We start from the raw sequence: 19,073 nt of genomic DNA on the forward strand, positions 1-19,073 counted from the left end.
TTTTTTTATTTTTTACTATATGTATATATTGAAATCAATGACCCCCAGGGCGGGGCAATTTTGACCCCAGGGCTATAATTTGAAAACAATCTTGCTAGAGGTTTACAACACAATGTTTCATGCAAAAATATCTAACCTCTAGCATTTGTCAATTGCTAGAAGAAATTTTTTTAAAGTTTTTACTATATACATATAAGGAAAACCAATGACCCCTGGGGCGGGGCCGATTTTGACCCCAGGGCTATAATTTGAACAATCTGGGTAGAGGTCTACCAGACAATGCCTTATGCAAAATCTCTAAGCTCTAGGCCTTTTGGGTCTTTACAAGAAGGTGTTTTAAGTTTTTACTATATGTACATATAAGCGAAAAATCAATGACCCGGGGCGGGTCCGATTTTGACCCAAGGGCTATAATTTGAACAATCTTGGTAAGGGTCTACCAGATGATGCCTCATGCAAAATATCTAAGCTCTAGGCCTTTTGGGTTTTTACAAGAAGGTATTTTAAGTTTTTAAACAATATGTACATAGTGGAAATCAATGACCCCCGGGGCGGGGCCAATTTTGACCCGAGGCTATAATTTGAACAATCTTGTTAGAGGTCTACCAGACAATGCCTTATGCAAAATATCTAAGCTCTAGGCCTTTTGGGTCTTTACAAGAAGATTTTTTTAAATTTATTCTTATAATTCCTTTTGGTTGCCATGGCAACCAGATTTCTGCATGGAATGAAATTCTTTGAACAACTTTGGGAAGCCCTTCACCCAAGGAACAATCCTGCCAAGTTTGGTTGAAATTGGACTAGTGGTTTTTCACAAGAAGATTTTTTTAAGTTCACTATATAATCTATATATAACACACACACAAACACACACCACAAACACACACACACACAGGTGAATCGCTATATGCCACCGCATCGCAGATGCTGCGGTGGCATAAAAATGATGCAATATCTGGTAACCTCAGACTATATTTAAAATTATTTTCAAACACAGCTTGCAACCTTCTTTTGAACTGTCCGTATAGATATGTATAAAAATATTCATGCTCTTCCTTAAATTGCTAGAAATTTCTCTTTGAAATGTTCAGGTGAATTTGATGACTTTCTTATATTCGAAAGGTTAATATTTATTTTCGGGGAATTATAAGTCCAAGGTAGAATACCCTCATCACAATTATAAATACGATAATAAAAAGAAAAATGTACTTTTAATTCATATGTAAACGGATAGAAACAAGAAATGTCTTTCCAAAAGATACTCGGTCGAAGTAATTTCTGGTAAACATGCAAAATTATGTTATTTCTAAATTTTCAATACAAAAAGAAATGTTAGCAATGCTTGCTTAACAATGACATAACAGTTATTTCTGTTACTTCTTGCAGCTCAGAAAAAGTACCCATTTTGTAAACATTGAAATTAAACTATAGCATTTTAAAAATGATGATTTTTACAGTTGGACAACTTCTATTTGAAGTGTCCCTTTTACATGTTTTACGTTTGACTTTATAAATTATGTCATTATAATAATTTGCAGAATACCCTCAAGGTTCAACAACTATCCTCATTTTTGTACACTATTTTAGAACTATCCTTTACATTTAATTTAATATCGGCAACACTATCCCTTACAATTTATATTATACCTATTCTTAAAATTTTATTTTAGAATGGTTAGAACTATCCTACACAATTCATTTAATCTAGATTATATTATGTTAAGCAGAAAAAATAAAAAGTTAATTCAATGAGTTAATGTATCAATTTTCTTCAGTTTCCTCCAATACGAAATAATCATGATTAATTTCTTCGTGGTTTTCATGTTCCTTTTCATCTTCAACAACAAAACAGGAATTCATATTAACTGCTCGGTCCAGATCTAAGATGAAACAGTCATGTGTTGTGTCATCAGATATTTGTTTTGTATCCTTCGCAAATTCAGGCACTCCACTGCTACCAAAATCGTCATTTTTTTTGCGGTTTCAGGTAATTTCAGGTATTTTCATCATTTTCTGTTTACCCATTACCCGATATACACGCCTTTTAACGCCCTTTTCACCCCTCCCCCCTTATTGTTGTCTCAAATGGTGAAAAATGCCTTATTTAGGCCCCAGAAATGTTGCTAAAAAAATGACCATTTTTTCGGCGCGGTCCCCCAACCAAAAGATACATTAGGGGGTTTCCAGAAGGGGGATGTGCCCCCTTCTGTTTTGGGGGATTGGAAGGGGGCGGCAGTCCCCCTCATCGCCAAGAAAATTTTGAACTTGTGAGAGGCTAAAAATGACTCCAGATCAATCATACGGTAACGTGTAACGCACGCTGAAAAGCATTTGAGTCTTTCTCAATCCATTGAGAAGTTGCAGCACTTTGAAATTAATTTTCAAAAATTAATTAATTCAAAATTTCACCATTTTCGTGTTCAATGTTGAATTCTGCTTAAGCCGGTGCTAGGGGGCGTGGACGGTAACTTGCACTTTCCAGTACCGTCCATGAACAGGCTCAATCAAACCGAGCCTGCAACATTTTCAATTTTGTTGTGTTGGACTTTCTTTAGGGATTCTGTTTTTCTCTATTCTATTGATGGTAAAATCAACGCAAAATAGTGATTGTTGGCAATTTTGAGATGTCCCCTCGTTGCCATGGTAACAGGAAATTTAAGCCTTGGTATGTTGTTACAAAGGCAATGGTCCATTCATCATTTGTGCGAAGTTTAATCAGTATTGAAGCATTTGCTATAGTTAAATAGCAATTTGAACTTATAACGGGAGACTTTTCAATGAAAACAGCCTTTTTTCACAAAATGCTCATGAAGTAATGTGTCACATTGAAGGTTCCATGATAACCGCCATATAAACACATCTGCGGATGTTTAAAAATTCAAATTTTACCAGTTCATGTTTAATGTTGAATTCTGCTTAAGCCGGTGCTAGGGGCGTGGACGGTAACTTGCACTTTCCAGTACCGTCCATGAACAGGCTCAATCAAACCAAGCCTGCAACATTTTCAATTTTGCCGCGTTGGGCTTTCTTTAGGGATTCTTAATTCACTCTATTTTAAGCATGGTTTCATTTTAATTTAGAATGACAAATGAGATTCACCGATTTTAAAATGACCAATTGAAATTCTTCTTAATTCAGTCCTTCCTTGTTAATTTTACAGGAAGTCAAATTGATAATAGACTAACTTCGTCCGAAAAATGGAGCACGATGGCAAACAATTTTAAGTATATTAAGTTCAAAATACGACAAAAATGGCAAACAGAAACACTCCTTGTGATAAACACTGACATTAGGAGGAATGGCTATCACTTCACCTTATCTAAACAGAAAGATTTATCTTGTCTCTTGTTAAACTTTAAACCATTCACTAAACCAAGAGCGTGCACACCAAGGCATCAAAAATGTTATTGTGTGGAATATTCATAATTTCTATAATTCCACTTGCTTCTTCAAACCAAACTAAATTCTCTCAACAGGATGTTATATCAAAATTTGCTGTTTGGGAAGAAAGACTTCTGTAAGTAGAGTTTATCAATCAGTGTTGTTATATTTTTCTGGTCCTTCGGGATCATTGATGCCAGCACTATTAAGTGTTGAAAATTGAGTACCGCTCAAGCCGGTGCTAGGGGGCGTTGAGGGATGTTGTACTTATTCATTATTCCTCATGTACAGACTCAATCAAACCGAGTCTGCAATTCTTATGTAATTTTGTTGTGATTAATGCTTCCGAGGGATCACCTTGTTTCCAGATTTTTATACTTCACAACAGCAGGTGTCAAGTGCTGTGTGGCAGCTGTAAAATGTTGCCCCGTACTTCACTTCAGTGTTGTTATATTTTTCTCGTCCTTCGGGATCATTGATGCCAGCACTATTAAGTGTTGAAAATTCAGTACCGCTCAAGCCGGTGCTAGGGGGCGTGAGGGATGTTGCACTTATTCATTATCCCTCATGTACAGACTGAATCAAACCGAGTCTGCAATTCTTATTTAATTTTGTTGTGATTAATGCTTCCGAGGGATCACTTTGTTACCAGTTTTTTATCAATACGGTATTGGTAGGCATGTTTTTTTGTTTGTATGTTTGTTTGTTTTACAAACTTTTGCTACTCAACTTTGTCAAATGATGACAAGATCTTAAATATTCACTTACGAAGTATCTGTTGTTCTTTTTGTGCTTTTCTTTCTGGTAAACTGACTTTCACATGCTATAAAACTTTCATAGTACTCCAGCAAAATAAAATGCTCTGCCATTAAATGACAATATTTACTTTGATCTTAATGTTTGAATATTCGAATAATCTGATACGAGTGCCTTTATTCTATTGGTGCATTGTTTTACAGGAAACAGGAGATTATGATAGAAAAACAAAACAAGAAGATAAACTTCCTTGAAAAACAAATCGCTAATCACAGTGCGGCTATCCGTGAATGCAGATCTGGGCAAGGTTTAGTCACCCAAAGGAATGAAGTTTTTCCAGAAAGTCATGATCATTCACGGAATGTAAAAAAATGTAAGGGTAAATGTATATATATATATTGACCGGCCTGTTGATGTTGTACTTAATAGTTTATTGAACGCCGCCTTTCCTTGTTGATCTTGTTTATCATATTTTAATACACCATGTATTACCTATTCTTTTCAAGTGAAGTGAAAGTATAAAAAAGCGTTTATTATCTTAGTTTTGAATAAAGGAATACAGCTCAGGATGTTGAGAGATGTTAGATTCAAATCAAATTTAATCTGCATTAATTTCTTTTTGCTGGATTTTGCTACTGCTTTAATTAATTAATTGGTTAATAAATTAATTAATACTGGCATCATTTAGGCTTGTGCTGTTCAAGATATACTCGTATATGGGTCCTATATATTTTGGTAAACAATTTCTAGCGGTAGATGGCAGAATCGCATTCTCAGCTTTCTTGGACCACGATGCAGATTTTGGTGCTGGCCAAACCATCAAATTCAACCAGGTATATACACATGCTGCATTTTATTTAGTTACGGGATTTAAAGATCCTGAATCCCAATATTTTGAGGATATTTGTGTTAGGCTTTCTTTAATATTCTTATTTTCTCTATTTTATCGCCACAACAGTATTGTTTGTGCCGTGTGGAGGCTGTAAATAGTAATTAATGTTAAATTCATCTTAAGCCGGTGCTAGGGACGTGGTCGGTAGTTTGCACTTCACAGTACCGTTCATGAACAGGCTCAATCAAACCGAGCCTGCAACAGTTTCAATTGTGTTGTGTTGATTGTCTGACAGGTCGGTCGAAACATCGAATACAGTTTATATTTCAAAATAACAAACACGTTGAAATAGTGAAAAACAGAATCCCTAAAGAAAGCTCAACACGGCGAAATTGTAAAATTTTGCAGGCTCGGTTTGATTGAGCCTGTTCATGAACGATAATGAAAAGTACAAGTTACCGTCCACGCCCCCTAGCACCGGCTTAAGCAGAATTCAACATTTGAACACGAAACTGGTGAAATTTTGAATTTAGAAACATCCGCAGATGTGTTCATACGGCGGTTATCATGGAACCTTCAATGTGACACATAAGTGTCATTCCATGAAAAGCGGCGTATGGTCCCCAAGTAAAAGAATGCGTGTGCCCTAAACGAGAAAACAATGGGCGGAACTAAATAAAATGGAATTTTGAAAGGGGATCTGAGGTTATGAAGCCTGCATATCACAGACAAGACGTCAAAAGACAAATTTAAAAAGCAGGCAACATATGCTAAGGGTGATTTTGAACGCCGCCTTTCCTTGTTGATCTTGTGCATCATATTTTACAGTATTCAAGTAGGAATACTGGAACCACCCAAATTGAAAAAGGCCAAACACAAGAAACTAAAATACCATCTAAAATGTATACACAACAATAATGTCGTGCCGAACGATCTTCAAGTATCGAAAATATAACATCATTGATTAAATTTACGGGGAGACTTTATACAGCCGCCACACGGCACAAATAACAGGGATGTGACAATGAAATAGTGAAAAACAGAATCCCTAAAGAAAGCTCAACACGGCAAAATTGTAAAATGTTGCAGGCTCGGTTTGATGGAGCCTGTTCATGGACGGTAATGGAAAGTACAAGTTACCGTCCACGCCCCCTAGCACCGGCTTAAGCAGAATTCAACATTTGAACACGAAAATGGTGAAATTTTGAATTTAGAAACATCCGCAGATGTGTTCATACGGCGGTTATCATGGAACCCTTCATGTACGTTCTCGTAAAACAATTTGTAATATTTTATACAATTATTATCCCCCGCCGATGGAATCGGGAGGGGGATATAGTTTTGGCGTTGTCCGTCCGTCCTTTCGTCCGTCCGAATTTCGTTTCCGGAGTAGTTCTCTGCAACTAATGGCTGGAATTCAACGAAACTTTATGGGAATGTTGATCAACATGTAAAGTTGTGCACCTGGGTATTTTCGTCTGGATATTTTTAGTATTTTTAGAGTTATTGCCCTTGACTTAGTAAAATTTTGTAATTTTCAACTTTTGTCGCATGTAACTCAAAAAGTATTTGACCTAGAGTCATGAAACTTTACAGGAATGTTGATCAGTATGTGTGCTGATGGAATCGGGAGGGGGATATAGTTTTGACGTTGTCCGTCCGTCCGAATTTCGTTTCCGGACTAGTTCTCTGCAACTAATGGCTGGAATTCAACGAAACTTCATGGGAATGTTGATCAGCATGTGAAGTTGTGCACCTGGGTATTTTCATCTGGATTTTTTTATTATTTTTAGAGTAATTGCCCTTGACTTAGTAAAATTTTGTAATTTTCAACTTGTGTCGCATGTAACTCAAAAAGTATTTGACCGAGAGTCATGAAACTTTACAGGAATGTTGATCAGCATGTGTAGTTGTGCACCTTGGTATTTTCGTCTGGATTTAGTATTTTTAGAGTAATTGCCCATGACTTAGTAAAATTTTGCAATTTTCAACTTGTGTCGCATGTAACTCAAAAAGGATTTGACCTAAAGTCATAAAACTTTACAGGAATGTTGATCAGCATGTGTAGTTGTGCACCTGAGTATTTTTCGTCTGGATATTTTTAGTATTTTTAGAGTTATTGCCCTTGACTTAGTAAAATTTTGCAATTTTCAACTTGTGTCGCATATAACGTAAAAAGTATTTGACCTAGAGTCATGATACTTTACAGGAATGTTGATCAGCATGTGTAGTTGTGCACCTGGGTATTTTCGTCTGGATTTATTTAGTATTTTTAGAGTTATTGCCCTTGACTTAGAAAATGTTTGCAATTTTCAACATGTGTCGCATGTAACTCAAAAAGGATTTGACATAGTCATTAAACCTTATTGGAAAGTTGCTCAGCATATTTAGTTTGTTCCTGGGGTTTCGCTTGTGGATTTATCTAGTATTTGTAGAGTTATTTCCCTTGACTTAGTAAAAACTGTTTCATTATGTTGTGATTTGATCCTTGAGTGCTTGAGTTAGAATCGACCAACTTTACAGGAATAATGATCAACATCACTAAAATACAGGAATAATGATTCACCTCACTGTGAAGCTATGCACCTGGGACTTTGCATGTGGATTTTTTTCAGTTTTGTTAGAGTTATTGCCCTTGAATTACAGTAGTATAAATTTGCAATTTTCAACTTTGGGTTTGCTTGGAGATTTATTCAGTATTTGTAAAGTTCTTGCCCTTTACTTAGTAAAAAGATTTTTAGTTTTCAAAAAATATTTGACCTAGTCATAAGATTGACTGAACAGTGGCGCGGTGGGGGCACCCGTGTCCTATGGACACATTTCTAGTTTTTATTAAAAAAGAATTAAAATGATTTGTTACAATAACATTTAAAAATATTTGAAAATTGTGAGATCCCTTCTTGATGCCTTGAAAATGGCAATGAAGTCTGGAGATTAAGATGTTTTTACATCTAGGTGAGCTATTGTGATCCCCCACCGTCTGTCGTCGTGCGTCGTCAGCAATTTCTTTAAACAACATCTCCTCAGAAACAAATGACTGCATAGCAACCAAACTTTACAGGAATGATCCTACACGCCCGGCAAACTGTCGCTCCACTTCAAAATTGTGGTGTACGGTAAAACGAGCGAACGGCATTTCCGAGATAGAGCGGAAGGTCGATTTAAACGGATAATTGTAATAGTCTAATCAAAGTAAATAAAAAGGTTAAACTATAAGCAACAGAAACAAAAAGTACGTTCCACGAAAGAACATGTATAGATAAGAGTTAATAAAAAAATCGCATGCTCAGCGTTTTACCGTTTTGAAATTATTGACTTTTTAAAATAGCATTTTTAAAAAATATTCTAATGGCCAGAACCGTACACCGTACGCCGTTTTTGTTATCTCCCTTTGTTGCTCTCCAAGCAGAAGTTCGCACGCGCGAGGAATTCGAGAGTGTAAACAGTCGAGGTTTTAACAGAATTTTTGCCTTTGGAGACAGAAAAAAGGTAAATTATTAATGGTCTTGAAAATATAATACAATGCAGAACATGCATTTCATATAATCTTGTTTTAAATTATTTTTTCCAAACATTTAGAACTCAAAGCATGTAGATGCCCTTGGTTTTGTCTCACGGGGCTGGAGGCAGATATTTAAGATTTCTGGTGTATGTCTATCTCTGTTATGCTTATATTAACTTTGTTTTTTGTATATATTAACTTTGTTTTTTGTACAAACTAAAAATAATCACGCAAAGAGTGATTTTTTTGGCAAAAAATATTGTTCCGGTAAGCAAACGCTCGTTATTTTTTTTAACTGCGGATACGGGTCAAAAGTACGTTTAAATCAATAAAATTTTAACACATTTTTTTCACATTTTACAGTGAAAGTTTGCATTTTAAGTAACCTTCATCAACATTTTCAACAATTGACTAATCTTGCTGCAGTTTCTTCGCATTTTAGCGTGAACAACAACATTGAATAATTTTATACATTTTTGAACATTCATTTTACAGATATACCGTTACATTGACTGAATCTCTGTAGTGCTGCCTTCTGTGATATGCAAGAGTCAACTATAAATGGAATATAATGAATAGTACGTAGATATATAATTTAACTCTGTGTGTTGAATATAAAATTTAGTTTATTCATACGCTTCATTTTACTATAGTTACAAACATTTACCTTTTAAATTATGTCAAATATGATCAACAAGTTAACATAATAAAATAACAATATTTTAATTCTTTTACAAGCATGTCGCAGGCTTCGCCATTTAAAGCCCTCACATGACTGTTGCCCTATCATAGACTTGGAAATCTTAGTTTTTATAAATACTCGGTATCATATTTAAAAATCTTGAAAAATATATATTGATTTTATACTTTAAATTTTAGAATTTATGAAAGGAAAAATAAGAGTTTTAGCGCAAACCTTGATTATTTTCATAAATTTTCAGAATACAGTAACACACAAACTTTATGAAAGCACATTGAGCCTAAAAGAGTGATAGGTACATGATTAATTTGGATGTCATAAATTAAGTGGAAGGTTATTTTAACATGCTTATTTGTTTCAAAATTATGCCAAATTATATTTATGGTAAAATCGATATGAAACAATAGGATGATCTGGCTTGATAAATCTTTTAAAAATACTGATGAATCAAATAACTTTGATTTTCGATCCAAATTCAAATTTCAGTATCAACTATATACATTGTTTTGCACATGTATTATATTAGTAATATTTAACATAATAACATATTTAACAGTTAAAATATAGGATGCACATGGAAATCACACATATTTATTTATCTAATAATTTATTTTAAAGTGTAATTATTTCACTTAACCTGATATTTTCATTATTAAACAGAAGATGGATTGTCCAATTTGCTACGAAGAGCTTGATCCAGACATCAAGAGTATCTCTGCTAAACTGCGTGAAAAAGGCTGTGTAACAATTAATGCATATGCTGAGAAAAACCAGGCTGAATGGAGAGTAAGTCCTGGAGACTATATCCATAAAGATTGTAGAGGAAATTACACACATCCAAGAACTCTTAAAGAAATTACTGACAATAAATCCCCAGTAGAATTGCAACCTTATACCAGGTCAAATTACAAATTTGATTTTAAAACTAATTGTCTTTTTTGTGGTTCTCCTGCAAAATTAATTAAAGTTAGTGCAAATTAAAGAAAACGAAGTCGTAATGACGATGTGTACCCAGTCACAGAATTAGAATTTCAGGGGATAATTGACAATGATATTAAAAAGAGAAATTATGACAACTTGGCCAAGCAGGTATTTGGTAGAATTTTCCATCTGATAGATTTACCAGCAGCAGATGCTATCTATCAACAAGCATGTAGCTCCAATTTTCGAAATGCTAAAGGATTACCTTAACGTTTTTCAGGAGAACAATTAGATGGCACTAGTCCATTTAAGAAACAAAAGATAAGTCCTAAGAGAACCCCAGTTGACGTTATGGAATCATTTATAAGCGTTACTAAATATATTGAGGACAATGAGGGAGTTATTCTTACCATTGGTGAACTTACCACAATGACGGAAAATCTTTGTGGTAATTGTGCATACTCTATTCCTCATAAGAAGCTTTTACATCATTTTGGAGATTGTATATCAATAATATCTAAAGAAGGGAAAGCCGACAAGATTATGATGACAAAAACCGCGTCTGTTATTTTAAATGAATTTTCAGAACAACAATATGGTTTTGCAGTGGAAGAAAAGAAAAAGAAAATCATTACAACCGCAGCAAAATTGATCAGATCTGACATTTGTTCAATGAAAGTGACCAGAAAGTATTATCCAACTCCATCACATGTGTCATCTATTGATGAAAATAAAAGTGCTGTACCAGGTAGTATATTTGATCTTCTCTCAACTATAATTCCAGATAAAGAGGAACTTAAGATGATTTCTATTCGACAAACTATTATACAAGCATCTAGACCTAGAAGCGTATTGATGCCTTTACAAATTTCATAGACAGTATAAACTTTTTGAACTTGGGATTGCCAATGATCAAAGATATACAACATAATACACACTTTGAAATTCAATAGATAAACTCTATAACATGGTAGGCATCATAATTGGCAATAAACAATGCCTGTTAGTATAATTCATATATGTGGTTGACATCATAATTGGCAATAAACATTGCCAGTTAGTATAATTCATATATGTGGTAGACATCATAATTGGCAATAAACAATGCCTGTTTAGTATAATTCATATATGTGGTAGACATCGTTATTGGCAATAAACATTGCCTGTTTAGTATAATTCATATATGTGGTAGACATCATAATTGGCAATAAACAATGCCTGTTTAGTATAATTCATATATGTGGTCGACATCATAATTGGCAATAAACAATGCCTGTTTAGTATAATTCATATATGTGGTAGACATCATAATTGGCAATAAACAATGCATGTTTAGTATAATTCATATATGCGGTAGATATCATAATTGGCAATAAACAATGCATGTTTAGTATTATTCATATGTGTGGTTGACATCATAATTGGCAATAAACAATGCATGTTTAGTATAATTCAAATATGATTCAGACTTTGTCCTTGAACAAATATTTTTTTATTATTAACCAAAACCAATAATTAATTGAATACTTTGTCATAATGTTGTATGTTCTGGCGTTATATATGTTTTGTATCATATAATATATAATTGTAATTCGTAGATTGTCTGTAATTGGATCTACATTACATTTAAATGGATTAAAACTGTTTATTTTATTCTAATTTTAATAATGTGTGTATGACATTATAATAATGTATGTAAAGTTTGGTATATGAATATAATAATATGTTCCAATATTTTGCGCATGTCACATTCATGACAGAAATTTCATATATGTCAATTGTTATTGCCATTTGAACTATTCGACATTCACATATAAATATGTACATGTTAATATCGTTAAGATATAGGAATGAAAAAAATAAATAATTACATTGATAACGATGATGATATTTTATTGTTTATTTGGTCAATTTGAATGCAAATGCAAAGTAAAAGGTATATTTTCCATTAAGTTGCTGTATCAACATTTGTATGAAATAGTGGGTGGGGTACATTATTTACCCCGTCAAAAAGTAAACAAATGCTTAAACAGCATAAATAATGCCCACAGTAGGGCAATCACACATTATATTAGCGAGTTCAAACAAACAGTGAAGAATTAAAGCCTTTAACAGTAATACTATAGGCCTATAGGCGTTGTAAAAGGCTTTTTTACATTATTATTTCTCTCAAAAATCGGGATTTGGGACCTTAAATCAATGTCATTTTTCAAAAAAATGGTACGTGCGATTTTTTGCGATTTTTTTCACATCATCGTTCAAATGTTTTAGGTTCTTGTTACAGAAGTTTTGTTTCTGTTGCTGATAGTTTAACCCTTTATGGAGTTTTTTCGGAGTTTGATCAGCCTATAAGTGTTGTTTATGCTTTTGTCTTGTTATTCATTTAAGTTGTATTTTTTCGAAAAACGGAAAATGTGGTTCCGTGTAGGATTGTTTTTGGCTTTCAATGATCTAAGCTGTTACAAAAAACAAAATTATATTAAGCCCGGGAGAACTTTTCTCCCTGACGAAGTGAACGACGATTTATAGAATATTAAACTTCCCAACCATAGAAATGCCATACCCTTCGGATTTCTTTAAAAAATGTATTAGGAAAATATCAACCCGTAATAAGAACTTGTCCTTCGTGCAACATAAATTACTCCTGAAGGATTTCTTAAATTTGTAAAAAACGATATTTTTCGAAAGTAATGGAGCCAAAGGGCAAAGAGATGGAGCGAAAGGTTCGATGTTGAGCGCAATGCGATATTAATTTGGCATATTAGGAGGAGCGTAGTCTATGTAATTTTTTATATATAAAAGCTATAGAAGTTAAAATAGAACAATATCAAGTGTTGAGACTGATATATAGATACCTTTTAAAAAGACAACATCCTTTTCAACGACTATAGCGTAATACATGTGATAGCGAAGGTGTTACCTATGGCTGCCGTATAGATTCCATTTTTTATGTTTCCTAATTTAGATGAGGCCCGATCATTGAATCATGGCGTAAAACAGGTGCTACTTATTCGAGGTCAATCATGATTTTTGACACGGTTATGCACATTTAAAAACGTGTATCCGTGCAAATTCGACAAAATAGAACATTTTCAGTTCTACCGTGAACAAATGTTTCCGAGCAGGTACATGCAACACGATTGTTCCCGCCAAATGTGATGTTTTTCAAAAAGTTAGATATTTAAGGTGCAGAAAATAGACAAAATTATGCAATACACGGGGCACATAAAATGGATTACTACTACCGAGTTCATTTACTACAACTTTCTCTAATTAATAGCTCTAACGTACATGTTCAGATCAAACACAAATAAGAATTCATGAAAAAGAAATACTTTTTCTAAGGTGGGGAATCTCTATGAAAATGGTTGACAAAGTGTCAGTCGTTTTAAGGATATGAAATATGATAAACAAGATTAACATGATAAGGCGGCTTTCAATGAACGCCACCTCCACGCGACCCAGCGAAAAATACTTTAACCGAGGTGGCAAGGAGCCCAGGAGGCCCTCAAACAAAAAACAGGACAGAGCGCAATGCGGAGCACGGACAGGTCAATCACTTATTATAAAATAACACGTAAAAAGAAGAAATCATCAAAACCAACAAGGAAAACAAAGAAGAAAAATAAATGACTGCTTAACAGGCTCACAAAGTAAAGGGGCATAGGGGAAGGGATACGAGACCCGGGGAAGGTGGGTTATATATATAAGTGTTTCAGTTATGTTTCAAGATATTTTCTTTCTTATTTAGCATTGTTGTTAAGTTTACCATTTTCCTCTCAAAGTATAAATGGAAATGTTCACTTTTATAATCAAAAACTGCATATTGTCAGTACAAATATTGGTTCATGAAATAAAAATAAGTTAAAAGAAATATCTGTACAATTTTGTTCGTTTATTCAGAGTATCTATGAACAAAATGAACGTAATAAAAAGGCAGTGCTCAATTGGTGTACGGATTAAAATTATTAATAATTGATAGACCTAGTTATAGTAGAAATAAATTAAGATCTTATCATATTTCTCCGGCTTCACATTTTAGTACGTCTATTTTAACTTGAAAAGATTTTATTTATAGAAATGTGTAGACTATGCTTTTTACACCAACTTAATGTCGCCTTGCGCCCAACAACCGACCTTTCGCTCCATCTCTTGCCCTTTGGCTCCACTACTTTCGAAAAAAATCAATGTACAAATTTAAGAAATCCACCAAGAGTAGTTTATTTTGCACGAAATAGTAGCTCTTGTTACGGGTTGATATTTTTTCAAAACACTTTTTCAAAAAATCCTAAGTGTAGAGCATTTTTCATGGTTGGAAGTTTGATATTTAACAAATAGTCGTTCACTTCGTCTATGGGGAAAGTTCTCATAGGCTTGATATCATTTTCTTTTTGTAACAGCTTAGATCATTGGAAGCCTAGATCAATCCTACACGGAGCTACATTTTCCGTTTTTCGAAAAAATACAACTTAAATGAATAACAAGACAAAAGCATAAACAACACTTACAATTATCCGTTTAAATCGGCCTTCCGCTCCATCTCGGAAATGCCGTTCGCTCGTTTTAACGTACACCACAATTTTGAAGTGGAGCGACAGTTTGCCAGGCGTGTCCTAGGGTGGTCCCCTGCCAAAGTTGATCAAATGGTTCCGGTCTGTGGCATAAGTAGGTCACAGGGCCAGAAAAGGAGTTTCAAAAATGCAAAATTAAAAAATCTTGTCTGAAAGTACAAGGCCTAGAGCTTTGATATTTGGTATATGATATAACCTATAGGTCCTCTACCAAAATTGTTCAAATTTTAGCCCTGGGGTCAAAATTGGCCCCACTCCAGGGGGTCATAGATTTTCCTTATATGTTATATAGTGAAAACTTAAAAATTCTTCTTGTTTGAAGGTACAAGGCTTCAAGTTCAAAGAATATTACAGTTTATGCCATGATTAATATATAAATAAAGCCTTATGTCTTCAGTTGTTGTGTTAATAATAACCAGTACTCGGCGGGGGATATAAATTCAACGAAGTTGCTTGTTGACTTGGTATTGAGCCACGGTATGATATTCACCAGCAGATGGCATATATAAGGCGATATATGTCATCTGCCGGAGAATATAACATCATATTCAGTGTCTTACTAGCCATGATTTATCTTAATTTATCATATGAATGGGCTAAGATGTTTTTTAAAAATCGTAAAAGATAAAAAAAACTGGTAAGAAAGTGATCCCTCGGAAGCATTAATCACAACAAAATTACAAGAGAATTGCAGACTCGGTTTTATTGAGTCTGTACAGGAGGGATAATGAATACGTGCAACATCCCTCATGCCTCTTAGCACCGGCTTGAGCGGTACTCAATTCTCAACACTTAATAGTGTTGGCATCAATGATTCCGAAGGACCAGAAAAATATAACAACACTGAAGTGAAGTACGGGGCAACTTTTTACAGCTGCTACACCTGCTTAGTCTTATAAGAAAACTTTTGCCTGTTTTCGTAGAAGCGAGACGTAAATGATGCACGTTCACAAGATGACGTCAGACGTTCAATGACTACAAGAACCGCGCTGCGCAAACAAAATAATTCAAGTTTATACCGATCATTGAGGGGTAACTTTTAACAAGATCTTATTTTAGGAAATAACTTTATGCATTATGGTGTTTAACTATAATATATCAGATAAAACACTAGTGAAATTTATAAAATAAAATTTTCACTGTAGCCGAACTATATCTGCGGATGAAAGAAATATCATGACTTAATGGAATAACTGGCAAAAATAAATGCCGCCATACGTAAATTTTGTTGTTGTTGTTGTTGTTGTTTTTTTTTGTTTTTTTTTGAAAAAAAGAAAGTCGATACCATCATACATCATGTTAAAAATGTTACACAATTAGAGGAATTTAACGGAACTGTATATCAAAATTGATGATTTGACGTCATGATGTGATGATGCTCTGAGGATAATGCACGACGCACAGCGGCAAAATCAGTAAAAATTACTTAAAATCACTTAAAAAGCATGAAGTAAAAAGAAAATTTGTTTGTTTTACCTATAAGATTGAAAAATATTTCATTCGTGAACACCAGCTTTTATATTTTTAACTCTAATAATATTGCATCTGGTGTTCACTCAGTGAAATATATTTCAATCTTACACGCAAAACAAACACAAATCCTCTTTGTAATTTGTATTTAAATCGAGATGTTTACCATAAAGAACAAAACAAATCATTTTATAATCGCACACGTAATTAATAAATAGACTAGACTACGATTTATGGTTATTGAATATGAGTCTTAGTCTATTATAAGACTGGAAAAATCAAATTCAATCAGTGAGTAATGATAATACACCCAATGAATATGACTTTATACATTATTTTTCGTTACTCTGTTTGGACCAACGAGACTATATTTAGATGATATGATAATTTCAGATAATTACAAACGAAGGAAATGGATACAACATCCATACCGGCGTTTTTACCTGTCCTGAAGCTGGAATGTATATGTTCACGTTCTTCATAGGAGAGAGGGGAGTGGGAGAAGGCGTTACACAAATGTATGCAGATTTTAAGGTTAATAGTCAAAACGTTATTGGCGCTGTAGCAGAAACCAGACATAATGGTGAAGATGCTCAAGGCGGAAATTCTGTGGTAATAAGGTTAAAGCAGGGTGACGTAGCATGGCTCAGTAATAGAGACGATGGTTATCACATTGAGGGTGATGTTTCACGTATTTCTTCGTTTACTGGACTTTTCTTATACTCTTAAAATAAAAGAAAAGCAAGTCTGCATTTTTAATGTTTAATTGTAATAAGATTTATCTAACGATTCTCATGTATTTGTTGTTTAATGATAGTCTAAAACAATGGGTCAGTAATGTTTCATTTACCACGAATATTCTTCCGCTTACCCGTTTGTGTATTTTCTTTAAAGTTGAAAAATGGTTCTCGAACGTCCTCAAATATGCGGATGTTATAGATCAGATCTGGCGCAGTTTGTAAGTAATAGTAAATAAAACAAGTATGAGATGAATGTTCCAGAAGCTAAATATAATCCTAAGGAAAACACGAGCATCATAAAACTACCGAGGGACCAATAAACCAGGAGAGAAGTCAATACATTTTACCAGCTTCGGGCATTGTGTATTATTCCATGTATATTTACATGCCCACTTCTTCCAATATAAATATAAACTATCAAAGTTCAAATAGTGGCCTACCCAAACAATATTTATGCATTGCTATATTCCAACATAAATAATTTATCTGAGGAAAAAACAACTTTTTTCAATACCATCAAAACTTGCGCAAGTATTCTTCAGCGTATATATCAATATTTTAATGTTTATATTTTATATTCTTCTTGCCTTCCTGTCTGATATGGATAACATGATCCTGTGTAGCGCGTAAGAGTAAGGGGAAGAAATTTGTGCATTCAAAGTCATGACATGAATTTTACATAAATTTTACAAACGTACATGGTATTTTCCAATCGAAAAACTGTCATTACCGGATATTCCGATTTTAATATAGTTAGTATAAATATGCTGGACACAAGCATGAAGTGTCACGAGCATAAAAAAATAGGTTTCCGGCATGTTACATGCTAGGGACATTTAAATAAGATCATTGGTATATTTGATAAGTGTTCTATGACTTGGCATTTCGTGTGAAAGCCTTATATTGTTGCAATTATCGTTTTCCCACTTCGCCGACGAATTTTGTTTAAACAAATTTAATGTTATCGTGTAATAAATATATATTATAGATTTGTATATATACACTTTCATGATCAAAATATCAAGATGTGTATGCTTGAAGATGATAAGTTATCAGTGTGATCGGTCATATTTCAAATGTGACTACTACTACATCTAAACCAGCTAATAAACTTTCAAAAGAAGACTGCATTACCCTTTATGCAACGACCTAGACCTTGAGTTATTCTGTGGGTGATTTGCCTTTATTAACCTAACATCAAAGATATTCAAAAGAAAACGATATCAAAATCTCTACAACTTAGATGATAAGTTTGATAAGTTTATTTTTCAAATTCCATAAGGCCACATGGCCCGTGTGGATACACAATACAATATATATATATGGCAAGACAGTGTACAAAAATAAATTTCAAACAAGTTTTAAACAACAACGGAGAAGGTTTACATTCATTTGCATGTTGAAATATCTTAGTATATTAATAATCCATTTCTAATAATATCTAAATGTTTACAAAATTATGTATGTGTTGTATTCTATAAACTACCCCTGCTCTTCCTTGTCACAAAATAACTATGTGTGTTAGATATATGAGTCCTTACATACTAGTCATATCCTGATCTTGTCAAAACGAAACACAAGACCAACATAAATTATGAGTCTTAAATATTTTAGTTAGGAATTTGCATACTGTAAGTATCCTGATCTTATCGAAAACGAAACACAAGATCAACATACAGCTTGAAGAGAGATATTCTTTAAATGCTCGAAAACTAATGCTGAGTTAAAAAGAATACAACAATATAACTCTGTAAAGTATAGTCGTATGAATTACATCGTGACACTAAATTATTATTCTGAAGAAGAGTCGTGGAGTAATTTTTTGAAAACTTTAAAATTTGCTATCCTGTATATATGTAATCATATACATATACACATATATATACATACATACACATATATACATACAAAATAAATATACTATAAAAGTTACACTTATTGACATCACGAAGATTGATTACGATTTGTATACAACTTCTCTTTTCTAATTTCAAAAGCGCTATGCACATATTTACCAAACTTACGTGCTACACAAATGTTTTCCGTATTTAATAAGTCTATGAGTTTTAACATATTTGGTCTTTTCCAATAGTAAGTAATAGAAAGAGCACCGAAACACGAGGCTATCTGATTTGTACGAGGGGGCGTAGCCCCCGAGTATAAATCAGATTGCCGAGTGTTTTGGTGTTCTTTCTCTTTT

The 19,073-nt window shown here is 33.7% G+C and overlaps 1 protein-coding gene across 1 annotated transcript; it reads left to right on the forward strand.

Moving 5' to 3' along the window:
* Window positions 1–3,358: 3,358 nt before the first annotated feature.
* Window positions 3,359–16,883, forward strand: LOC132744719 (complement C1q-like protein 3). Its single transcript, XM_060733498.1, has 4 exons — window positions 3,359–3,517; window positions 4,341–4,510; window positions 4,888–4,970; window positions 16,527–16,883. Exons 1-4 carry the CDS (start codon window positions 3,402–3,404, stop codon window positions 16,860–16,862), a joined length of 705 nt encoding a protein of 234 aa, XP_060589481.1. The 5' UTR covers window positions 3,359–3,401; the 3' UTR covers window positions 16,863–16,883.
* Window positions 16,884–19,073: the final 2,190 nt, after the last annotated feature.

This window comes from Ruditapes philippinarum, unplaced genomic scaffold (genome assembly GCF_026571515.1).
Source record: "Ruditapes philippinarum isolate M1 unplaced genomic scaffold, ASM2657151v2 ctg17931_1_1_1_1, whole genome shotgun sequence".
NCBI classification, from domain to species: Eukaryota; Metazoa; Mollusca; class Bivalvia; order Venerida; family Veneridae; genus Ruditapes; species Ruditapes philippinarum.

Coding starts and splice junctions, on each gene's coding strand:
- LOC132744719 (XM_060733498.1), top strand. CDS start 3,402: ATGTTATTGTGTGGAATATTCATAATTTCTATAATTCCACTTGCTTCT. Junction 4,511..4,887: donor TTCACGGAATGTAAAAAAAT/GTAAGGGTAAAT, acceptor AACAATTTCTAG/CGGTAGATGGCAGAATCGCA. Junction 4,971..16,526: donor AAACCATCAAATTCAACCAG/GTATATACACAT, acceptor TGATAATTTCAG/ATAATTACAAACGAAGGAAA.